The sequence below is a fragment of the Hyla sarda genome, chromosome 2 (genome assembly GCF_029499605.1).
Source record: "Hyla sarda isolate aHylSar1 chromosome 2, aHylSar1.hap1, whole genome shotgun sequence".
Lineage (NCBI taxonomy): Eukaryota > Metazoa > Chordata > Amphibia > Anura > Hylidae > Hyla > Hyla sarda.
In genome coordinates, this window is record NC_079190.1 from 444008325 (window position 1) to 444034906 (window position 26582).

At 43.1% G+C, this 26582-nt stretch overlaps 1 protein-coding gene across 4 annotated transcripts in view; it reads right to left on the minus strand.

Moving 5' to 3' along the window:
* ST3GAL6 (ST3 beta-galactoside alpha-2,3-sialyltransferase 6) overlaps positions 1–26582 on the minus strand; it is a 179944-nt gene that overhangs the window by 126558 nt on the left and 26804 nt on the right. For all 4 annotated transcript variants that reach the window (XM_056559307.1, XM_056559306.1, XM_056559309.1 and 1 more), the window contains exon 2: positions 6410–6538. In XM_056559307.1, the coding sequence (XP_056415282.1) occupies positions 6410–6419 (10 nt within the window). In that variant the 5' untranslated portion in view covers positions 6420–6538. The remainder of the gene's footprint in view (positions 1–6409; positions 6539–26582) is intronic.

Consider the following 26582-nt stretch of genomic DNA (forward strand, 5'->3'; position numbering starts at 1 on the left):
TATCGCGCTGCAGGGGGGGGCAGACATATAGCCTATATATCTATCCCCCCACAGCACATTAATAAAGATATGACCCCCGCCGGCACATTTATAAATATATACCCCCGCAGCGTATATATAATGTGCCCCCCCCCCGCAGCGCATTTGTCATGATATGCCACCTCAGCGCTATATGTGAAAAGTATTCTAGCAGCAGAGCATCGGGCCAGCAGCCGGCTGGCCCGATGATGCTGATACAATACTTTTCATACATAGGGGGGGCAGACATATAGCGTTATCTGCCCGCCTGTTTACATATGCCACCGCAGCTCTATATGTGAAAAGTATTGTATCAGCATCATCAGTCCGGGCGGCTGCTGGCCCGATGCGCTGCTGCTAGATATACTTTTCACATATAGCAGTGCGGTGGCATATTATGACAAATGCCCTGCTGGGGGAACATTATACATACGTTGCGGGGGGTATATATTTATAAATGCGCCGGTGGGGGTCATATGTTTATTAATGTGCTGCGGGGGGCATATTATAAATGCGCTGGGGGGCCAGATATACAGGCTTTACGTCTGCCCCCCCCCCCCCCCCCTGCAGCACTATATATCTTGCTCCCCCACGGTGCTTTTAATATAGATATGGCCCCCCTGCTACTCACAATGTTCATTTTAAAAACACCACCGGGGGCCTTGAATGGCTCCTCAGTACCAGCCATTCAGGGCTCCCGGCGGGGCATTTAAAAATGAAAGTAAAAACACAGGATACATTGCAGGGTCACGGATCATGCCCCCTGCTTTAGAAGTGAGACCCGATGCAATCAAACCCTCAGCCCCTGTACTACAACCCCCATCATGGAACAGACTCTGTTCCATGATGGGGGTTGTAGTACAAGCACTAATATAGTCTCCCCAGCCACAGGCAGACTCCCACAGCCGGGGAACTACTACTCCCATCATGGAAACAAGTCGGTTCCATGATTGGAGTAGTAGTAGTCCCACAACACTGCAGGAGTCTGCTGATTTAACCTCTTCTGAGCATGCTCATAAGTAATAATGGATAGTATAAACCAGGGGCAAACGGATGATAATACAGGTTCCTCCGTTTGCCATAAACATCAATGTAAAATTTTAAAGACCCGTTTTTCACCCGTTATTTTTGACGGCCCAAAAAATTCTGCATTCAACGTCTTTTGCCGTCAAAAATAAATGATAAAAAAAAAAAAAAAACGGGTGCAAACAGGTGATAAAGGACTGTAAAAATGGGATCCTTTTACAGCCCTTTGCAACCAGTTTGCAAAAGTAATAAACGGATTGCAGAACGGGCATTTTTTGACGAAGCAGGCGGCCATGTGAACGAGCCCTTAGCAGTGTGAACATGATCTAATGATAATGTAACAACCGAATGGATATTCAATTTATATATATATATATATATATATATATATATATATATATATACACACACATATATACACACACACACCACACACACACACATACATACATACACACACACACACACACACACACACACACACACACACACACACAATCCTGATCCTGTAAGCCAGTGTTTCCCAACCAGGGTGCCGGACAGCCTGGGAGTTGTAGTTTGGATTTTAAAATTTGCAGTCTGCCTTTTGCATATTTACCATGAATTTCACCCCTTCAGTGTTACAGCAGTAAAATCCACAGCACATCCACATAAAAATCTATATAAGGGTCCGTTCACATGGGCGGATTTTCTGCAGCATGTTTGTTGCAGAAAGTTTGTAGTGGATTTTGCTACCAATAACTTCAATGATCAGCAGACGATCTGCAATAGTGGCCGATTTGCTGACTTTTCTTGGACCCATTGAAGTCAATGGTAGTAAAATCTGCTGCAGATTTTACACAGCAAATATGCTGCAGGAAATTCCACCCAAAATACGCCCTTGTAAACAGACCCTTGGGGTGCGTTCACATGGATGGATTCCAGGGTGTGTTTTAAATGGGGGCGGGCTCTCTGCAGGAAATTCTGCTGGGGAAAATCCGCTGCAGACCCCATTGAAGTCAATAGGGTCTGCGGCGGATTTTCCACTGCAGAATTTTTGCTGCCGAAAATCTGCTGCAGACAGCCTGCAGAGACCCCTCCCCCATACAAACTTGGAGCGGGGAAACATGCTGGGAGTTCGCAAGCCAATCTGCACGTGTGAACGAACCCTAAGGGTAAGTTCACATGTGCATATTTTGCTACAAAAAATCAGCAGCAAAATACTCATGTGTGAACTTACCACAAGAAATTTGCTGCAAATTTGTACCAAATAATTTACAACAGATATTCTTAGGAAATAGGGAGGAATCTGGAATCCGGGCTGCAACTAATAAACTTCATGTATCACCATACTCCGCCATAAGCACACATAGAAGACACAGTGACATGAGTCACTACTGCAGGATACTTCCCAGGAGGGCAGCAAGTAGGCAACAGGTCCTCTTAACACATCACATTTAGGGCAAACCTGTCTTTATAAATAAATAAAATCATTTTAAAGGCCCAGACTCACTGTTCTGTTTGGTTTCCCTATAACAACTTATCAGAGCTCGGACTCCATAATTTAACAACCTCTGGTAAAATGATCAGAGATTGGTTGTTCAGGGCAAAACCAGACAGTTCGGGTTTAAGATGATTAAATCTGGGCCAAAGAGCCAGAGACTATAATTTCTAGATTAGAACAAAAGAATATGGGTAAGAAGTAAGAAGGAACTGCCAACCTGTATACCAACCGGAGCAAAAGGCGCATATTGGGTTGATGTGTACTTCTGCCCCTTTAAGAGATTGTTGGTCTTGACACATATGTCATATAATGAGAGAGAGAGAGAGAGAGAGAGAGAGAGACAGAGACAGAGACAGAGACAGAGAGAGAGAGAGAGAGAGAGAGGGGAGAGAAGGAGAGGAGAGAAAGAGAGGAGAGAAAGAGAGAGAGAGACAGAGAGAGAGAGAGAGAGACAGAGAGAGAGAGACAGAGACAGAGACGGAGAGGAGAGAAAGAGAGGAGAGAAAGAGAGAGACAGAGAGAGACAGAGAGAGAGAGAGGAGAGAAGGAGAGGAGAGAAAGAGAGGAGAGAAAGAGAGGAGAGAAAGAGAGAGAGAGAGACACAGAGACAGAGACAGAGACAGAGAGAGAGAGACACACAGAGAGAGAGACAGAGAGAGAGAGAGAGAGCTAAATAAGTTTAAAAAAAAAAGTTTTTAAATTGAAAAGTTTAAAAGCCCCACAGAGAATTCGTTCGAAGACGTTTCACTTCCATTTTTGTGATCGATGGGGGGGGGTGCCAGCGATTTGACCCCCACCAATCAGCTACTAATGCTCAAATGCAGTGTTTACCAGCCAGTATGCCTCCAGCTGTTGCAAAACTACAACTTACAGCATGCGTTTTGTAAGAGCTGGAGGCATACTGGTTAGTAAACACTGCTCTATTCTATGGATAGGGAATAATCCCTTTTAAAAAAATCAGAATTGGGGAGATTTATCAAAACCTGTGCAGAGGAAGAGTGGTGTAGTTGCCCATAGCAACCAATCAGATTGCTTCTTTCATTTTCCACAGGCCTCTTTAGAGGCCTGTGGAAAATGAAAGAAGCAATCTGATTGGTTGCTATGGGCAACTGCACCACTCTTCCTCTGCACAGGTTTTGAGAAATCTCCCCCAATATGTTTGTCCTAGCTCAAATGTCACCAACGTTCTACACTACAATCTTGCAGTTTTTCATTGCACATTTTCAGCTCACATCAGATGCGGGCAGTAAAACATAGTAATAGGTAATTATCAAAAATGAAACTAAAAAATAAATAAATCTATATCCACATTTTCTGGCAACCATCCATTAAACCAGTTTCCATCAGAACCTTACCATGCAGAAATAATGTACAAAATCACACTTGGCCAGGCTGGAAGTTGTAGTTTTGCAACAGCTGGAGGCATCCAGGTTGGAAAACACTGGTCTAAGGTGTCATGAACACCGCCAAACCAGGCGCACAGAGTCATAGGATGCTCTACAGCCAATCTATTACCAATATATTCTCCTCTAAGTGTCCTAGACAAGAATACTGCCATAATAAACCATCTGACAGAGCACTGACTATCCAACAGAGGCAACGTCTGAATGAAACCTGAGGCATATGGGCCAACATTAAAGGGGTATTCCAGGCCAAAACTTTTTTTTATATATCAACTGGCTCCGGAAAGTTAAACAGATTTGTAAATTACTTCTATTATAAAATCTTAATCCTTCCAATAGTTATTAGCTTCTGAAGTTGAGTTGTTGTTTTCTGTCTAACTGCTTTCTGATGACTCACGTCCCGGGAGCTGTGCAGTTCCTATGGGGATATTCTCCCATCATGCACAGCTCCTGGGACGTGACATCATCATTGAGCAGTTAGACAGAAAACTTCAGAAGCTAATAACTATTGGAAGGATTAAGATTTTTTAATAGAAGTAATTTACAAATCTGTTTAACTTTCCGGAGCCAGTTTATATATATATAAAAGGTTTTGCCTGGAATACCCCTTTAAGGGCGCTGTATTACTGCTCTGTGTTGACTCAAAGATCACATGGCTGTGTACCCAACAAGCATTTTATGCCTCACAACAAAGTAAACGTTGTCTTTATAACAAAGCCTCATTTCCTGATGAGAGTACACATGATCGGTTGTAAAACAAACAGCGATACATCAAGGTTTCTTGTGAACGAAACATCAAGTTGGCAACTATTTAAAAAGGGGTATGCTGGTGTGGGCAAGAAATGTATACCGGTCACCCTGCTGCTCTTATTTAACTGTTTCCAGTCCACCGCTGCTAATCACTTTTGCCAGTTGCGGACGGCGCTGTGGTCAGTGACTAGCGAAGCGGGCAAAGTTCTGCTCCAAGCTCTCGTCTCAGTCAGAAATGGCAAGCGGGGTGAGATCAGAAGCAGATGAACAGCAGCTGTAGCAGGACCGGAGGGTGATCAGGGGGTAAGGGAGTATGGCTATTTTTGTTATACACAGTGGTCCCTCAAGTTACAATATTAATTGGTTCCAGGACGACCATTGCATGTTGAGACCATTGTATGTTGAGATCATAACTCATGGAAACCTGGTAATTGGTTCTAAAGCCCCAAAATGTCATCCAAAAATAGGAAAAAGTGAGGATTAGATAAAAATAAGTAGATAACTAATATAGATAAAGCAAATTCTTACATAAAAAAGTAAGAAAGATTTGCTGGGAGCTGTAATCACTGTCTAGTTAAGTATTTTCCAACCAGGGTGCCTCCAGCTGTTGCAAAACTACAACTCCCAGCATGCCCGGACAGCCGAAGGCTGTCCGGGCATGCTGGGAGTTGTAGTTTTGCAACAGCTGGAGGCGGCCTCTTTGGGAAACACTGGTCTATGTAGAGGACAGGAGCTTCTTCAGGGTATCGTACAGTACATGCAGTGTCCTAAAAAAGTAACATGGAGCTGCCCTTACCTGGTGTCCAAAGGAGCAGCTAACCATGGCATGGGTTAAAAGTAGTACAGAACATGTAGTACCTCCCTTTACTGTAGGGGGCGCTATCAGGCACCAGTCAGTGCATGCACTTCAGTAATACAGGTGTTTTACCAGTGAATGCCCCATTCTGATTGGTTGGTTCATCCAGCCATTGAGACGTTTTGCAGATTCCATAGCCTTGTATGTTGAGTCTGGTTTCAAGTTGCAATGGTCCAAAAAAGACCATTGTATGTTGAAACTATTGTATGTTGAGGCCATTGTAAGTTGAGGGATCACTGTTTATATTTTATTTAATTTAATTTTTTTGCCACAATTGAGTACCCCTTTAAACAGTTCCTTCAGGGCACGGAGGGATATAAAAAATGAACCACATACTATATCTGTACTAATAAAGAAGCTTTGGGTTTGCTTTTAAAAAGGACAGAAAACCTAAATAAGAAGCTTCATAAAATTGCAAATAAAAAAAAAAAAAAGTGTTTCAGCCGACTACCATAAACAGGGGAAACACCTACAAAATGCTGTACAACTAAAAAATATTAAAGCATCACAGTACTGGGACATCTAGTCCATGGACAAAGCGGGTGCTCAGTTCGCTAAAAGACCTGACCAAGGTCTCATGTACTCCAACCTCCAAAAATAGGCAAAGAAGCACTCCAGAAATATGGTGCAAAAACATGATATTTTTTCACTCATCCAATAAATACATAAAGTGCAATGTTTCTTTTTCAAGCATCAAACACAGAGATCAATTCTCATACAAATAGGGTCACTTATTAATGAGTTACTCCCCTTGAGGGTGGTTATAGGTCAAGGCATATAGGTCAATGGTGGGGATGAGGCAGACGAAACGATACATTTTGATTGACATAACATAAAATCATAAAAACTCCATTCAAACGTGTATAAACGTACCTTGATACATGGTATCGTCTCCCGTTACCCGTATGGATGGCTAATCTGAGTCAGTCAAACCTTCATAGCAATGTTTGGGCCTTCCTTTCAAAACAGAATACGTCCACATTGAACCGCACGTTCTGGACCCTAGAAGAGGGAGCGTAGAGAAAAAAAGAACACAAAGGGTCAACAACTGTTTAAAAAAAATCCTTATTACAGATACAAGAGGTTACAGAATGTCTGCAAAGTAGGCAAAAGGTTTCCTTTAACCCCTTAAGGACCAGGCCATTTTACACCTTAGGACCAGAGCGTTTTTTGCACATCTGACCACTGTCACTTTAAACATTAATAACTCTGGAATGCTTTTAGTTATCAATCTGATTCAGAGATTGTTTTTTCGTGACATATTCTACTTTAACATAGTGGTAAAATTTTGTGGTAACTTGCATCCTTTCTTGGTGAAAAATCCCAAAATTTGATGAAAAATTAGAAAATTTAGCATTTTTCTAACTTTGAAGCTCTCTGCTTGTAAGGAAAATGGATATTCAAAATTTTTTTTTTATTTTATTCACATTTCCAATATGTCTACTTTATGTTTGCATCATAAAATTGACGTGTTTTTACTTTTGGAAGACACCAGAGGGCTTCAAAGTTCAGCAGCAATTTTCCAATTTTTCACAAAATTTTGAACCTCGCTTTTTTTCAGAGACCAGTTCAGGTTTGAAGTGGATTTGAAGGGTCTTCCCATTAGAAATACCCCACAAATGACCCCATTATAAAAACTACACCCCCCAAAGTATTCAAAATGACAATCAGTAAGTGTTTTAACCCTTTAGGTGTTTCACAGGAATAGCAGCAAAGTGAAGGAGAAAATTCACAATCTTTATTTTTTACACTCGCATGTTCTTGTAAACCCAATTTTTGAATTTTTACAAGGGGTAAAAGGAGAAAATGTATACTTATATTTGTAGCCCAATTTCTCTCGAGTAAGCACATACCTCATATGTCTATGTAAAGTGTTCGGCGGGCGCAGTAGAGGGCTCAGAAGCGAAGGAGCGACAAGGGGATTTTGGAGAGTACGTTTTTCAGAAATGGTTTTTGGGGGGCATGTTGCATTTAGGAAGCCCCTATGGTGCCAGAACAGCAAAAATAACCCACATGGCATACCATTTTGGAAACTAGACCCCTTGGGGAACGTAACAAGGAATAAAGTGAGCCTTAATACCCCACAGGTGTTTCACGACTTTTGCATATGTAAAAAAAATATTTTTTTTTTCACTAAAATGTGTGTTTCCCCCCAAATTAAAATTTTTTCAAGGGTTAATAGCAGAAAATACCCCCCAAAATTTGTAACCCCATCTCTTCTGAGTATGGAGGTACCCCATAAGTTGGCATGAAGTGCATTACGGGCGAACTACAATGCTCCGAAGAGAAGGAGTGATATTTGACTTTTTGAGAGCAAATTTTGCTCGGGGGGCATGTCGCATTTAGGAAGCCCCTATGGTGCCAGAACAGCAAAAAAAAAACACATGGCATACCATTTTGGAAACTAGACCCCTTGAGGAATGTAACAAGGAATAAAGCGAGCCTTAATACCCCACACGGGTTTCACGACTTTTGCATATGTAAAAAAAAAAAAAATTTTTTTTCACTAAAATGTGTGTTTCCCCCCAAATTTCACATTTTTGCAAGGGTTAATAGCAGAAAATACCTCCCAAAATTTGTAACCCCATCTCTTCTGAGTATGGAGGTACCCCATAAGTGGACCTGAAGTGCACTACGTGCGAACTACAATGCTCAGAAGAGGAGGAGCACCATTGAGCTTTTGGAAAGAGAATTCATTTGGAATGGTAGTCAGGGGCCATGTGCATTTACAAAGCCCCCCGTGGTGCCAGAACAGTGGACCCCCCCCACATGTGACCCCATTTTGGAAACTACACCCCTCACAGAATTTAATAAGTGGTGCAGTGAGCATTTACACCCCACTGGCGTTTGACAGATCTTTGGGACAGTGGGCTGTACAAATGGAAAATTACATTTTTCATTTTCACGGATCACTGTTCCAAAAATCTGTCAGACACCTGTGGGGCATAAATGCTAACTGCGCCCCTTATTACATTACATGAGGGGTGTAGTTTCCAAAATGGGGTGACACATATGGGGGGGGGTCCATTGTTCTGGTACCATGGGGGCTTTGTAAACACAAGTGGCCTTCAATTCCGGACAAATTTTCTCTTCAAAATCCCAATGGCGCTCCTTCTCTTCTGAGCATTGTAGTGCACCCATAGAGCACTTTACATTCACATATGGGGTATGCTCTTACTCAGAAGAAATTGGGTTACAAATTTTGGTGGGCTTTTTTTTATTTTCCCTTGTGAAAATGAAAAATTTAGGGTGACACCAGCATTTTAGTGAATTTTATTTTTTTTTTCACTTTCCCATCCAACTTTAATGAAAATTTGTCAAACACCTGTGGGGTGTTATGGCTCACTATACCCCTCTTTACGTTCCGTGAGGGGTGTCGTTTCCAAAATGGGGTCACATATCTGTATTTATTGTTTTGTGTTTATGTCAGAACCACTGTAAAATCAGCCACCCCTGTGCAAATCACCAATTTAGGCCTCAAATGTACATGGTGCGCTGTCACTCCTGAGCCTTGTTGTGCGTCCGCAGAGCATTTTACGCCCACATATGGGGTATTTCCGTACTCAGGAGAAATTGCGTTACAAATTTTGGGTGCCTTTTTTTCCTTTTACCTCCCGTGAAAATAAAAAGTAAAGGACAACACCAGCATGTTAGTGTAAAAAAAAATTTTTTTTTACACTAACAGGCTGGTGTAGACCCCAACTTTTCTTTATCATAAGGGGTAAAAGGAAAAAAAGCCCCCAAAATTAGTAACGCAATTTCTCCCGAGTACGGAGATACCCCATATGTGGCACTAAACTGTTTCCTTGAAATACGACAGGGCTCCGAATTGAGAGAGCGCCATGCGCATTTGAGGACTAATTTAGGGATTGCACAGGGGTGGACATAGGGGTATTCTACGCCAGTGATTCCCAAACAGGGTGCCTCCAGCTGTTGCTAAACTCCCAGCATGCCTGGACAGTCAGTGGCTGTCCGGAAATGCTGGGAGTTGTTGTTTTGCAACAGCTGGAGGCTCTGTTTTGGAAACACTGCCGTACAATACGTTTTTTATTTTTTATTAGGGGGACAGTGTAAGGGGGTGTATATGTTGTGTTTTACTCTTTATTATGTGTAGTGTAGTGTTTTTAGGGTACATTCACACTGGCGGGCGTTTACAGTGAATTTACGGCTAGGAGTTTGCGCTGCGGTGAAAAATTTGCCACAGCCCAAACTTGAAGCAGAAAACTTACTGTAAACCCGCCAGTGTGAATGTACCCTGTACGTTCACATGGGGGGCAAACCTCCAGCTGTTTCAAAACTACAACTCCGAGCATGTACTGACAGACCGTGCATGCTGGGAGTTGTACTTTTGCAACAGCTGGAGGCACACTGGTTGGAAAACCTTCAGTTAGGTTCTGTTACCTAACTCAGTATTTTCCAACCAGTGTGCCTCCAGCTGTTGCAAAACTTCAACTCCCAGCATGTACTGATCGCCGAAAGGCATGCTGGGAGATGTAGTTATGCAACAGCTGGAGGGATCGCAACTACAACTCCCAGCATGCAGAGACAGCTGTTTGCTGTTTAGGCTTGCTGGGAGTTGCAGTTTTGCAACATCTGTAGAGCTATAGTTTAGAGACCACTGCATAGTGGTCTCCAAACTGTGGACCTCCAGATGTTGCAAAACTACAACTCCCAGCATGCCCAGACAGCAAACTGCTGTCTGGGCATGCTGGGAGTTGTAGTTTTGCAAGATCTGGAGGTGCACAGTATAGAGATCACTTTGCAGTGGTCTCAAACTGTAGACCTCCAGCTGTTGCAGAACTGCAACTCCCAGCAAGCCTAAACAGCTCTCTGGGCATGCTGGGAGTTGTAGTTTTGCAACATCTGGAGGGTTACAGTTTAGAGACCACTATAGTGGTCTCAGACTGTAGCCCTCCAGATGTTGCTAAGTAACTCACCAGCTTCCGTTGGATCCAGGGAGCTGCGTCGCCGTCCTCTTCTTCCGCCGATCGTCGCCCGCTGCCGCCGCTGATCGTCGCCGCTGCCGTCGCCGATGGGTAAGTGGATCTTCGGCGCCGGTCCCTGTCGGTTTCCCCGTTCTGCCCCGCCTATTGTGGGAGGGTAGGACGGGGAAACCGAAAGTAAACCCCTCCGCCCCTGATCTGCTATTGGTGGTCGCGTCTAGACCACCAATAGCAGAGATAGGAGGGGTGGCAACCCTGCCACCTCACTCCTATCGCTACAGGGGGATCGTGGGTGTCTAGGACACCCGCGATCCCCCTTCTATTCCGGGTCACCGGGTCACCATAGACCCGTATGACCCGGAATCGGCGCAAATCGCAAGTGTGAATTCACTTGCGATTTGCGCCGATCGCCGACATGGGGGGGTCTAATGACCCCTCTGGGCATTTGCGCGGGGTGCCTGCTGATAGATATCAGCAGTCACCCCGGCGCGATCCCCGCCCGGCGCGCGGCGGGGACCGAAATTCCCACGGGCGTACAGGTACGCCCTTGGTCCTTAAGTACCAGGGAGCAAAGGCGTACCTGTACGCCCTTGGTCCTTAAGGGGTTAAAGTGCCCTGTCAGCAGATTTTTTGGGTATAAAGTAAGGAAGTGGCTATATAGGGGTTTTGACTCCGAGTCAGTTCATAGCTGGCATTATTAATTAACCCCTCTAGTGCTGAGATTACAAACAAAGGCAGATTAAGCATTGGAGCCCACTGTACATTCCCCTCAGCTGCTATAACCCAGAAAAAGTTTGGACCCTTCACCAGTTATACATAAATAAAGGTGCACTACTGTGGTAAATGTAGACAGTAACATATGACTAACCCTCAAACTCATGTTAAAATTAAGACATTGACCAGTATATCCTTATATGAAGGACATACCTGAGCCCGCACACCAACGCCAAGGTTTCTCAAGTGGCACGGGACCTAACACTAACCTACCTGTGCAGTATGGGCAATAACAGGGGCCAGTGGGCAAATACATTTGGGGTTGAGCACCTCCTGCTTTTTGAGATCACATTTTTTCTTCTTATTGTTTAACCCTACAGTTAGTTGCTCCCCTATCAGGTGGACTAATTCACTAACTGCTAAAAATGGCCTTAAGATCACATTCAGTATTGCCACTATTACAGACCTATAATTAACTGCAAGAAACTTCTCCTCGGCCATTTATGTGCCAAAATGCAGATGTATTTTGTCACTTATTTTAGGACATAAACATGCCGAAAAAACGTCACATTTGCAAAGATCTGACGAAGAGTGTTACCACATGAAACACGTAGTCTGTATTCGTGCAAATACATTTTTTTATTTTTTATTTTTATCATTACTCCGATCACACTGTGTATTACTTTCTTCTTCCCCGGAGCACCACTCCAGCATCTTTTTCTCCATTTTCTTCACCATGTTACCCTTTTCTATACAGGAAGGTTCAACAAAAGGTAAAAACCCTGGAAATAACTACGACTGCATTCCTGGAGGGGACCCTCTCTATGAGTCTGGGGAGAGTACGCTGCGGCTGAACCCGGTGAATACTGCTGACACACCAGAAAAGCTGTGTCAATGCAAGTTATGTTGTTGTGCACACAGTACAACACAACCAGGTGAGCGACACACCACATAATTACACAAATAATATCCATATCCAGAGTAACGGCACATCGAGAGCTTGTATCTTTTGTTCTCTTTTTTTTTCTCTACATTGGAAATCAAAGATCTTTATAACGACATCAAAAAAAGTTTATTTTCTTTTTTAAATTAAACTACTCAACAGACAGCCAAGATGAAAACAAAAAAAACAAGGTTAAAAAAAAAATATATATATATTTAAGTAGCAGAAAAGTCAAAATTTTTCCCATTTTGCCTATATAACAAAATATATCAAAATACAGCAAAAACTGTCCGCACGCATCCTGTCATTGTTTCCATAGCTCTGACAGCGTGACCGATGCTGCATACTATTCAAAACTGAGCCTTTTAGTGGCAGTGTCAACACAGGTGGTCAAAGGGTTTTATTAAACACGCCCCCTCCCATAGAGTTGCATTGAGGGGGCGTGGCCTGACATCATGATCCCCGCAGCCAGCGTTTGGAACAAAATGTTCTAAACACTAGGGCAGAGGAGTACCCCTTGAACCCCTTAAGGACCAAAGATGTACTGGTACGTCCTGAGTCCTATCCCTTACTATAACGCAGATGACAATTTTAAACATATACATTTTCCTGCATGTAGTTATGATTTTTTCCAGAAGTCCGACAAAATCAAACCTATATAAGTAGGGAATCATTTTAATCATATGGACCTACAGAATAAAGATAAGGTGTAATTTTTACCGAAAAATGTACTGTGTAGAAACGGAAGCCCCCAAAAGTTACAAAATGGCGTTTTTGCTTCAATTTTGTTGCACAATAATTTTTTTTCCATTTCGCCGTAGAATTTTGGGTAAAATGACTGATGTCATTACAAAGTAGAATTGGTGGCGCAAAAAATAAGCCATGATATGGATTTTTAGGTGCAAAATTGAAAGGGTTATGGTTTTTTAAAGGTAGGGAGGAAAAAATGAAAGTGCAAAAACAGAAAAACGCTCTGTCCTTAAGGGGTTAAGCTTGGGACGGAACTTGTGCGGACATAGATTTTTTTTTAACGGGATTCTGCTGCACTGTTCACACGGCAGAATTTCCGCACCAGATGTTTCTGGCACGGAAATTCTGATTCTTGCATCCATGGAAAGGAATAGACTCGTCAATTCTTTCCGCGGATACAGCAAGGAAATGCATTGCCATCTATAAGACAGCGCATTTCCGAGCAGTCCAAGCGCCCGTCATATTTTTTTAATGTGCGGAATATCAGCAGGTATTTTCTGGAGGACATTCCGTACATTTTACACCCATGTGAACATAGGTTTATTCTTGAATACAAAGAAGAACCTTTTTTTATTTATCTTCTATCGCTTTAGGATCATAAAAAAAAAGACAAAACTACAACTCTGCGCATGCCCAGACAGCCTTTGGCTTGAAAAACACTGTGCTAGAGTATAAAGACAAGTTGTACCTTTATTGGAGCTGATGGTGCTTGTCAAACTTCACCTTTTTATTTCTCATTTTATGGTCAAGGCTGCACAGCCTGGCACATTATCTCACCTGTCCTCACCAACCCCCTAATTGCCCTATGTACAGGTATCAGTACTTCAATCAAATGTATTCACGCTGCGGATGCGCCAATGGCAGTCAGGTAGCTTTGTGTGTCCAGGTAGCTTTGTGCATCCGCTTGTAGCAGTGGAAATCCACCATTAGGAGCAGACGCACAGAGGTAGGTACTCAGCCACAGCAGGGAGCTCGCACAGCGCATCCGGTGCATGAAATTCACTGCGGATGCGCTCCATGTGACCCTATCCTTAGGGTGTATTCATACATACAGTATTCTGCACATATTTGATGCGTAAAATTTTAAGCTGCAGTAGTTCATCTATTCCAAAGTACTGCAGAGCCAAAATGCAGGGCACAATCTGAACCTTCTTACCAATACTGTATGTTAAACATTAGGGTGATGGAATAAAGCCACATAAACACAAGGTAAACATTCAATACCCCAGGCAAATGATGTCCTGCGTGACAAATATGCTACTATGCCACCCACACCCATCATAAATGCCCATACCCTGAAGGGCAGAAAAGCCATTTTGACTTAGCCCAAAAAATCTTTTAAAAAATGTGGTGGCCTCTTTTAGCCCTCAGACATCTGATATCAGCTGCAGATGCCAAAACCATGCAAAAGAAATTCAGAAAAGCAACAACCTGCAGCCATATAGCACCCTGGAAGATCACACACCCGAACTGATATTAAAACAAGTTTTTTTTACTTCATTTTTTTATTATTTTTTTGGCAGTAGGAAAACCCAATACATCTACTCCCTCTACTACTCCACCCTGCTCAGGAAAACATTATGTCACAATCTGGTTCTCGCACTAGAAGAAATGCTCTTTTATAGAGCATGTTTTTCTGGCTCGATCATACGTAGAAGAGTGAAGTAAAGTATTTGCAATGGCATTTTATGGGGAGATTTATACTGTGAAAGATTTTTATAGGTGAAGATACGATAAGACGAAGGGTTCTGTTTCGTGTAGTCAGCGAACATTGGACAAGTCGCCCCTTGCTGTTGCAGAGACCAAGTGCCAATAATTTTAAAGAGTAGCTCCCACCATCCTTTTTTTTTTCCTTTCAACCCGCTCAACATTTAAAAAAGCCCTTTCCCAAAAATTATATAGAGTGTTCCCTCAACTTCCAAAGTCTCAACTTACAATATTTTCAACATACAGTGGTATGGACCATTGTAACTTGAAACCAGACTCAACATACAATACTACAGACAGTCCAGATCTGTGAAACTTGTCAATGGCTGGAAGGACCGACCAATCAGAATGGACATTTCACTGGTAAAACCCCTGTTTTACTGAAGTGCCTGCACTGACTGGTGTCCGGTAGCGCCCCCTACAGTACAGGGAGGTTTGGTCACATTCAGGGCACCGTTTTTTCACAGTGACTGTGTACTGTACAGGACCCTGAAGAAGCTCCTGTCCTCTACATAGACAGTGATCTACAGCCTCTAGGATGTCTTTCTTACTTGAACAGAATTTGTCATTGACTTATTTTTCTTAAGTCATCATTTTTTTATCCCATTTTTTAATGACATTTTGGGGCTTCAGAACCAATTACCAGGTTTCCATATAGTTATGGTCAACATACAATGGTTTCAACATACAATGGTCATCCTGGAACCAATTAATATTGTATTTTGAGGGACCACTTGTACATTGATCAGTGTAGAACCTGGATGATACATGTGAGCCATGACAGGTCCTATACTTCAAAAGGGGTGGCGTCCTGCCGCCTGAGTTCTATTTGTCATTGCTCTATTTTAAGCAACATAACAGGAGCAATCCGGGCTAAACTATTTAAGTAAAGTGTGGTGCCCAAGGGAAAGGTTGCACAACAAAAAAGGACTTTTGCCACCTCATAGACACGTAAGGAAAAACGTTTGACAACAGGAGAAAGAAGCATTTGTATTTAATAAGATATATTACAAACTTTTTATGTATATATTTGCTTGTACTATTGATCTATACAAAATTTGCTCAAGTGACAGCGCCCGTTTAAGTCAATTTTTAGATCAAATATTTAAAGTAAAAGGTGTCTATCTTGATGTTTCGCAGGTAGGACCCTCAGCAATCATGTAAGGAGCTGGAATGAAGGAGCTACCCACTTAGATGCTACAGTATCTACTGACTGCAGCATCTAGGTGGTTTAATGGCTCGGATCAGCTTTATCTCTGTTCCCGGGTGCTAGCGACCGGCACCTGCTGTGAACAGATAGATTCAGCTCCTTAGCCCGCTCCATACTCCCTGACCCAACCTTTGACATACATGTTTACAAGACTATTATGTTCCAATTGTTCTTTTACTTCATAGACAACAGGAAGAGATTAAAGGGGTACTCTGCCCCTAGACATCTTATCCCCTATCCAAGTCCCCAGCAAACTTTGCTCCATGCCGGGTGACTGGAGATGCGGGGCGGAGGCTTTTGACGTCACCGTCATGCCCCGCTCATGACGTCATGGCCTTGCCCCCTCAATGCAAGTCTATGGGAGGGGGCGTGGCCACGACATCACGAGCGGAGGACGGACGTGACGTCAAGAGCTTCCGGCACTGCACCCGCTCTAAATGATCACTGGGTGCAGCAGGGAGATAGCGGGGGTCTCCGCGATCAGACAGCTTATGCCCTATCCTTTGGATGGATAGGGCATAAGATGTCTAGGGGCAGAGTACAACTTTAAGGTCAGATTAGACATATGGTTTTTGCTAAGAATTTTGCTATGAAATTGATGTATGATCCTCTCTTACAATGTAATGTTTCATAACCAGGCTCTTATTTCATGTTATTTTAAAAAGAAACAGCTAATCGCTCAAGGGACTGAACTTATGCCATGGTGTAAACATGATCCTGCTTCATGGCAGCTTAGTTGCATGGTAAACAACCTGATCAAGATATTTGGCACTTTGTTTTCCCCTTAACAGGTGACGCATATAGGGAACCTGGCACAGAATGTTACATGTGATTTAACTGCAGATCTTGTCCCTGCTACACCAAAAAGGGCTAAATTTGTTAATGAAAGTGGCATGCTGAGGAATTTAAAAGGTTACTATAAATAACTTCTTAATCATAAAAAGGTATTAGTGATTTCATTGACTTATTGTCATGGGAAGAAAAACAAATCTGATCTGGTTCATAATTGTACAGACTCGAAGAATTTAGTTTATATGAACCCTGTAAAAATGCAAAAAAAATAAAGAAATAAAAAAAATGAAATGGTACTGCTATTGACTGCTTCCGAGACAATGCCCACCCTACTATGTTACTATTCACTTGTCGCACTATATCCACGTGAGAGTTGTTACGGCTGTTGCCTTCATTGCCATAGCATCGCATGACCCTCACCAGACTGAACTATGCTTGTGACGATGCTCCTACACTAGGACTCTCCCATGGACTATATTCTGCAGTCATATTTTCCCATTGTTTATAATAGCTTTGTTGTTTGCTATACTATTGCAATTTGAATAAAAATGTATTCTGAAAAAAAAAATGAAATGGTACCTTTACAAAACATAATGCATTTAAAAATAAGTCCTCATACAGTTATGTCAATGTCTATGGCTCTTGGAAGGAAGGAAAAAAGGAAAGGGTTAAAGGAGGGTTGCACTGGAGAAATGACAAAAGCCTAAACTAAGCTTAAACTACTAGTAAAACCTGACTTTCTGGAGACTTACAAACAAATGACTATGGGGTGAAATATAAAATAACATAAGCATCTGTAGACTGCACTAAGCTGGTCGCATGGTATGTCACCCTTGTGTCCATCCAGAATTACAGCCACTACATGAGTCTGTTTCCTAAATACACCCTGACGTATTGTCTTAAAGTACTTCCAGCAGCTACTTCTGGTTCCAGTCATGTGGTGAGGATTTATCACAGATTTTATGAGAACTGACACCTGAACATGCAAAAAAACAAGGTAAAATAAAATGCTCAATTAAAGGGCAAGTACCTGAAACAGTCTGTAAGGCAGGGCTGTAGGCCCCATGAGGCGAGAGAGGCGACCGCCTCAGGTGCTCTGCTGCAAGGGGGCACAGCGGTCAGGGCTAGACTGGCCCTTGCCACTGCACTCGCTTGCACAGGAGCAGGGGGAGGGTAAAGGTCTCCCTGGGGAAAAAGCTGCTCTGGTGGCACGGGTTTGTGAGCCACTTCCTGAGGACCTGTCCAACCTCCGCAGTGAGCAGTAGAGGGATGCCAGCGGATCCCCTGCCCAGTCCCAGCTGCCCGCCCAGTCCCTGCTGTCCTGCCTGAGCCCCAACCACCTGCCAGGCCTGTCCAGCCTCAAGAACCACTGGAACGCCCTGCTGTATTTTCTTAGGCTGGAAGAGGCCTGGGGGCTCCTGTCTGGCCAAGCTCCTGTGCTCTCCCTGGACCTTGGAGTACACACCGCAGCACAGAATGGAGTGCAAAGTGAGGGTGGGTCTTCTGGGATGTGTGGTGTTTTTGCCCTGATCCCTGCTATTTTAAGTCCCAGCATCATCTCTCAGTACCACTACAGAGTGCAGTATCACCTCCTAGGGAACTATAAGCCCCAGCATCACCACCCACTGTCAGTACAGGTCCCAAAATCACCTTCCTGTGTCACTACAAGTCCCAGCATGTATCACTACACTGTAGTGACATGCAGGGACTTGTAGTGACACAGAGCGGATCCTGGGACCTGTAGTGAAACAGGGAGGTGGTTCTGGGACTTGTAGTAGCAAATACTGGGGGGGGGGGGGGGGGGAGCAATTTTCTGTTCTCGCCTCGGGCGCAAAAGGATCTAGCTATCTAGTTACAGCTCTGCTGCAAGGCTACGATCACACAAGTCAAATTTGATTGAGTTTTTATTTTTTAGTTTTTTTTGTCAAACCCAAAGACAAACAGAAAAGATATGAGAAGCAACACAGTCCAGCACAGCCGTTACGCTAACCTTGGGATCACAAAGGAGCATCGGCCACAAACTCATCAGAGTAGAGTAAGGCTATGTCCATACATTGGAATTCCATACAGAGATTCCGCAGCAGCAGAGTCTCATTGAAGTCAATGGAATTCTGCTGCGCTGTTCACTTAGCACAGTGGTCTTCAAACTGTGGCCCTCCAGATGTTGCAAAACTACAACTCCCAGCATGCCCGGACAGCCAACGGCTGTCCGGGCATGCTGGGAGTTGTAGTTTTGCAACATCTGGAGGGCCACAGTTTGAAGACCACTGACTTAGCAGAATTTCCACGCCGAAAACTTCTGTCGTAGAAATTTAAATTCCGGTGTCTGCAGAAAGAATGGACATATCCATTCTTTCTGCAGACTCCGCACGGAATGCATTGCCTTCTACAAGACAGCGCATTCCCATTCGATCCTGGCGCCGGCTTGTCATGCCTGCCCCCCGCAGACTGCCCGCACAGAGATTTTCCATGCGGACATTCTGACATGTGAACATAGCCTAAGGGCCCCATTCACATGGCTGAATTCGGTGGAAAAATTCTGTCTGGAAATGGCGTAGCAGCAGGCTCACATTGTATTCAATAGGATTCTGCTGCACCATGCACGTGGCTTAATTTCCGCAGCAGATTAAATTCCGGACTCTGCAGAAAGAATGACCATGTTAATTCTTTCTGCGGAATCTGCTTGAAAATGCAATGACAACAGCAAATTTTCGTGCAGTCCTAGCGCCGGAAGAACAAGTGCATTTGGCCTTAGACCCTTCAGAAAAAAATCTCTTAAAATAAATTGTACAAACTGACAAGATTCAAATAACAACCTTTAAAATAAATAAAATAAAAATCTAAATGGAAAATCTGCATAACTGAAGATCTGACAAGGGATGTGGCTTCTGTCTGCTTTTCGTTGTTAATATTTAAGAACACAAGTGTTGCAGCCAGGCAGAACGAAAATGCAGTTAAAGCCGCAGGGAGAGCAGCGTGCTATATACTCACATGAGAGGGATTCAGACATTTGCACGCATTGTGGTTTTCTAACCCTGCACTGGTTCAAACCAGAGCGGCTCGAGAAGACGACAATGAAGCTTCACCGCAATAATAGTATCACTCAGGAAGGAAGGAAAGAAGGGAAGGAACGTGGATTTCTCTTCATAGTGAAGTGAACGATGGGTATTCTCATAAATAGATCGTTGACAGACAGAAAAAAAGAATATGGGGGGGGGGGCATCTATACATGTGCAGAGGAAAAGTTGACCAGTTGCTTAAAGGGATACTCCGGTGCTTACACATCTTATCCCCTATCCAAAGGATAGGAGATAATATGCCTGATCGCTGGAGTCCCGCCGCTGGGGACCCCCGGGAACATGCACGCGGCACCCCGTTTGTAATCAGTCCCCGGAGCGTGTTCACTCCGGGTCTGATTACGGGCGACTACAGGGCCGGCGGCGTGTGATGTCACGCCTCTGCCCCCGTGTGACGCCCCTCAATGCAAGCCTATGGGTGGGGGCGTGACAGCTCCGGGGACTGATTACAAACGAGGTGCCGCGTGCATGATCATGGGCGTCCCCAGCGGCAGGACTCCCACGATCAGGCATCTTATCCCCTATCCTTTGGATAGGGGATAAGATGTGTAAGCACCGGAGTACCCCTTTAAAGAAACCAATCACATTTTTTTATTTAAAAAAAAAAAAAAATGAAAGAAGTGATCTGATTGGTTGCTATGGGAAACTGGTCAACTTTTCATCTGCACAGGTTTTGATAAATCTCCTACCCCCTATTTTATAAATTGTATTCTTTATATATTGCCATAATTTAGCGTCCGAATTGCCACATTTCAGAATAAATACAAACGCCTTGGGGAAAATGTATTAATGGTGTAGTGAGGTTTATCTTTTGTAGGGTTTTGGAAACCTTCACTTGTGGCGCAAATTTACAAATCAAGACAAAAACAGTAACAAGAAAATTATTTAAAAGAAAATCACTATTAATAAATAAATAAATAAATAAATAAATACACTCCTAAACTGGAAAGATCATATTCCTTACAAAATCACACAGATTTATTGGTGGATTCTAAAAACGCTAAAACAGACACTTTAGTGTTGATAAATCTGTTGGTTTTGTCTCTCCCCGATGGCAGCTGTAAAGGACCGAGGAGCATACTAGATCAGTGTTTCCCAACCAGTGTGCCTCCAGCTGTTGCAAAACTACAACGCACAGCATGCCCGGACAGCCTTTGGCTGTCCGGGCATGCTGGGAGTTCTAGTTTTGCAACAGCTGGAGACACACTGGTTGGGAAACACTGTACTAGATTATAACATGTTAAATTCTTCTGTTCTCAAAAGGAGACACCTCTGGCAGCGACTTATTGCCCTTATCCTAAGTGTGCTTGTGTATCGGGAAAGGGGTGTCCAAACAAAATGTTGTAGTCTCAGTGCAAGTGTACGATCACATCTTTCTTCATTCATAAGGGCACCACCAGAGAGCACTGGGGCCAGAAATGTATACAGATTTTTTAAATATGTCTATTTAAAAACCCAGAGCAGAAGCAAATCCCCAAAGTCTGCCCTCACCTGATGCCCAAAGGGCCACCCTGGCACAGATAAAGAGAAGTACAGAACATGTAGTACCTCGCTGTACTGTAGGGGGCGCTACCAGACACCAGTCAGTGCATGCACTTCAGTAATACAGGGGTTTTACCAGTTAAATGCCCATTCTGATTGGTCAGTCCTTCCAGCCAGTGACACATTTCACTCATCTGGACTATCTGTAGTATTGTATATGAAGTCTGGGTTCTAGTTACAATGGTTCAGAAAAGACCACTGTATTATGAAAATATTGTATATTGAGGCCATTATAAGTTGATGGATCACTGTACACCTACAGCAGCTGATAAGTGCTGGAAGGTTTGAGTTTTTTTTTAAATAGAAGTAATTTACAGATCTTGATAACTTACTGTTAGTTTATTTGACTTTTATTTCCTACAGAAAACCCTTTAAATAGTGGCACAATTTATAGGCAGATTCTCGAGCCTGATCTGACATTAGATGTGGAATTGCTAAGAAGCCATACGATGCCTTTAGAGTCTCAAACATGGTCTTATTAACTAAATTAGTGCCCTGCCATTACCATGGCAACTATACTGTCTGTCAAGCCTCCCTGTGTATCTATGCATGATACCGATTGTGTGGGAGAATGGAATGATAGTCACAGTACATGTTTTAGGCTGGACGGAGGTAAGAATGTCGATCTGTGAAATAATCAGCCAGTTCTTTCAGTAATGATAAGTCGCATTCTTCACAAATATGGGGAACCCACAAAAGGCTTTATAAGGAAGAAGGATTTTAAACTATTGCATAACAATAACTCCCATTATGCCATCAGACAGATGTCGGAGCCGCGGGCTGCAGACCACTGGTCTAGAACATCAGATGTAGAATCGGGTAACCAGGAGAGACAAGAATAACTAAGGGGACAGGACATGGAGGGCTGGAGAGTACAGATCAGTGACCTCACAAGGACAGGAGTGAATGACACCAGACAGAACAGCCATGGTGAGGGAGTGACAGGTCACACATCAGGCTGGCACAATTTATACTTAAAGTGTTACTGTCATTAGTATGAAAATTAAAATAAAATTCTCAAGTGAGTGCAGTAATGTGCCCTAAGGCCTGTATTAGAGATGAGCGAACTTACAGTAAATTCGATTCATCACGAACTTCTCGGCTCGGCGGTTGCTGACTTTTCCTGCATAAGTTAGTTCAGCTTTCAGGTGCTCCGGTGGGCTGGAAAAGGTGGATACAGTCCTAGGAGACTCTTTCCTAGGACTGAATCCACCTTTTCCAGCCCACCGGAGCACCAGAAAGCTGAACTAATTTATGCAGGAAAAGTCAGCAACCGCCGAGCTGAGAAGTTAGTGACAAATCAAATTTACTGTAAGTTTGCTCATCTCTAGCCTGTATGCATAATAATATTCTGGTTTTATATGTAAAATAATTTTTGATCTATGTATTACTCATAGGTATATGGAAAGAAAACAGTGCTCAGCTCACCACCCAATATGGACATGTTGTAGAAGGACTACGGCTGTACTAAGGTTACTGGAGCACGGACTATGCGGGCCGCTTCCCGTGTAAAGCAGATGAATGGAGGAGGAGGTCCACCTCTCAGAAGAGCTGGACCTCCTTCTCCATTCATATGTATTACTCCGCTTACTCTGTTTGCAGACCTAAAGGCTGGGGGGCATTTCTTCAGAACCATGACAAACTTGCTCTTTTCCTACCCCCTCCCTCTCCCTTGTCATGGGGCTGCACAAACATTTTTACATTTGTAAAGCTTTGTGCCTAAAGTGCATGTTTTTTTTTTTTTATAACTCTAAAGCAGCCATGTGAACCTATGGTGCAAATACTCAAAAAAAAAAAAAAGTTCAGAAAATGACCAAAGAGAAACCATTTGGCATATAGATAACAATTTAGCACCTTACTGCTTGTCAGCGTGTATAAAAATGCTCCTCTTCTGAAAAGACTACAAAATGACTGCATCTCAAAGGGGTTTGGGACTGGTGAAAGCAGGATAATACACTGCACTGAGGCACAACAGAAAGATAACCCCTCCCCTAAGAAAAATGCTCCAAAATAGCTAGTTGATGGGCCAAAGAGACTTGATTCTGAGGGGTAATTTGCAAAATTAATAGAGGCAGAGACCCCTAGTGGCCATTTTTTCCCCCACATCTTCAGCAATCAAATCAAATTTGATTACATATATTAGGAAAATGCTTATTTTTTTAAGGAAGTATAAAATAAATAAAAATTTGTTTCTAAGGACAGTAATGTTTTAAGAATACATTTTTTGTTAAATTTTATGGCAATACCTGCAAGGCAAAATAAAAAAAACAACAAAAAAAGTCATAAAATTTTCTTCTGTAATTTGATCTCTGTTTATCTTTGTAAAACATCAAAGGGCTACTCCGCTGCTCAGCGTTTGGAACAAACTGTTCCAAACGCTGGAGCCGGAAGCTCGTAACGTCATAGCCCCGCCCCCTCAATGCAAGTGTATGGGAGGGGGCGTGAGAGCCGTCACGTCCCCTCCCTTAGACTTGCATTGAGGGGGCGGGAAATGACGGCACGAGGGGGCGGGGCTATGATGTCACAAGCTCCCAGCATTGGCTCCAGCGTTTGTTCCAAATGCTGAGCAGCGGAGTACCCCTTTAAGTCGTAGAAGCAAAGAAGCAGCAAAGAAGTCTCAGAGTACTACCCTATATAAAGAGGAACAGGTAGTGCCATGCGGCGGATAATAAAGGCTTCCGTAAAGGTCAGATACAACAATGTAGAAGAATTAAAAAGACGATAAAGGTCATTATGAAAATTTACATTGCCAGGACTGACACGGCTCATTACAATTTAGCACTTGTCATATACCACACTGTCATTATTATATCCATTAGGTGCCCAAACGTATAATCCTGATGGTGGGGGTTGTATTGTGGCCATATGTGTTGGTTGGAAACAACACTAGGGGTATGTTCACACAGGCGGATGAATAGCGAGATTATGGCTGTGGGATTGAGTTGCAGTATATAACAGACTTCAATAGGGTCTGCCGTTACCTGCAGCAGGAAATTCGCCAAACATCCACCCGTATGGAGGAGAAAAATGGCTGTATACCCTGTTATGGCCCTTTTACACAGGTCGAATTTAGGGTTAAACAGCCTATCTAAACAGTTGTGTAAAAAGGGCCAGTGGGCTGTTTTCATCTTTTGTGCAATCAATAATATTATCAGTCGCGCATCGCCCTCCCTGTATAAACAGTTGATGTGAGGCCAATAATGATCAATTTAAAGGACCTTAGGATCGCAGAGCTTTCACAACCACACATCAATAGTGACTGGTACTGTGTATATCACTGGCCATTAGGAACTAGGAGTGTAAACATAAACGCCCGAGCAGCTCTGAGTAATTCATAGTGTGCCAGGATCGCTATGCCTGCACAGTTTGGGCAGCTTAAACTCATGACAGGTCCCCTTTAAAGTTCAATATATCATGTAAACCAGGCAGCGTTAAGGGGAGTCAAAAGGGGGAGATTTATCAAAACTTGTCCAGAGAAAAAGTTGCCCATAGCAACCAGATTGCTTCTTTCATTTTTATCGAGGCCTCTTTAAAATGAAAGAAGCGATCTGATTGGTTGTTATGAGCCAAGTGGGCAACTTTTCCTTTGCACAGGTTTTGATACATCTCCCACCAAAAAGTGTGGCACTACATGGAGTAAATTTAAAGGGGTATTCCGTTATCAGAAAATAATTTAACTGGCTTAAGAACCACCTCTGCCCATCTCTAAAGCTTACATCACCATCGGTATAAGTTATCGGCCTGAAAGGTCACAGATTATCGATATCGGCCCTAAAAAAAAATCGATATCAGTCAATCCCTAGTATACAGATCCTGTATAGTATACTGGTCTGTGTATAGTGGTATTATTCAGTACAGTATGGCGGTATTATCCAGTTATTGTCTGGTGGTATATTTTTACTTATTGTATACCAGTATTATTGGTCATGGAAATTTACCTACGTTAAAGTGTTTCTTATATATGTAAATTTTAGTTTATTGTGTGTAGGATTTGGGTGGAATAGGGGCATGGCAGAAGATTGACGAGCTGCAGAGCCTAGCAGGGGCCCTTACCTTTTTTTGGTCCGGGGGCCCCGAGTGTTGTCAGTCCGCCCCTGCAATATTTTTTCACACAAACATGCTGGTGTAGACCCCAACTTTACCTTTTCATAAGGGGTAAAAGGAGAAGAAGCCCCCAAAATTAGAGTACGGAAATACCCCATATGTGGCACTAAACTAAATTTAGGCGTCAAATGTACATAGTGCTCTCTCACTCCTGAGCCTTGTTGTGCGTCCGCAGAGAATTTTACGCCCACATATAGGGTATTTCCGTACTCAGGAGAAATTGTGTTACAAATTTTGGGGGTCTTTTTTTCCTTTTACCTCTTGTGAAAATGAAAAGTATGGGGCAACACCAGAATGTTAGTGTAAAAAATTTTACTTTTTTACACTAACAGGCTGGTGTAGACCCCAACCTTACCTTTTCATAAGAGGTAAAAGGAGAAAAAGCCCCCCAAAATTTGTAACACAATTTCTCCCAAATACAGAAATACCCCATATGTGACCCTAAACTGTTGCCTTGAAATACGACAGGGCTCAGAAGTGAGAGAGCGCCATGCACATTTGAAGACTAAATTAGGGATTTGCATAGGGGTGGACACTGATGCAAGCATTACAATTGCCTCCACTACCCAAAAAATTTCTAGGCCAGTGATTCCCAAACAGGGTGCCTCCAGCTGTTGCTAAACTCCCAGAATGCCTGAATAATCAGTCACTGTCTGAAAATGCTAGGAGTTGTTGTTTTGCAACAGCTGGAGGCTCTATTTTGGAAACACTGCCGTACGAGACGTTTTTCATTTTTATTGGGAGGACTGAGTACATGTGTGTATTTGTAGTGTTTTACCCTTTATTTTGTGTAGTGTAGTGTTTTTAGGGTACATTCACACAGACGGGGGTTTACAGTAAGTTTCCTGCTAGGAGTTTGAGCTGTGGCAGAAAGTTTGCCGCAGCTCAAACTTGAAGCAGGGAACTCACTGTAAACTGTAACAGTTCTGTTACCTCACTCAGTATTTTCCAACCAGTAAGCCTCCAGCTGTTGCAAAACTACAACTACTAGCATGCACTGCCAGACCGTGCATGCTGGAAGTGGAAGTTTTGCAACAGCTGGAGGCACACTGGTTAGAAAACCCTGAGTTAGGTTCTGTTACCTAACTCATTATTTTCCAACCAGTGTGCCTCCAGCTGTTGCAAAACTACAACTCCCAGCATGTACTCATCGACGAAGGGCAGATATAGTTATGCAACAGCTGGAGGCACGCAACCACAACTCCCAGCATGCCGAGATAGCCATTTGCTGTTCGTGCATGCTGGGAGTTTTAGTTTTGCAAGA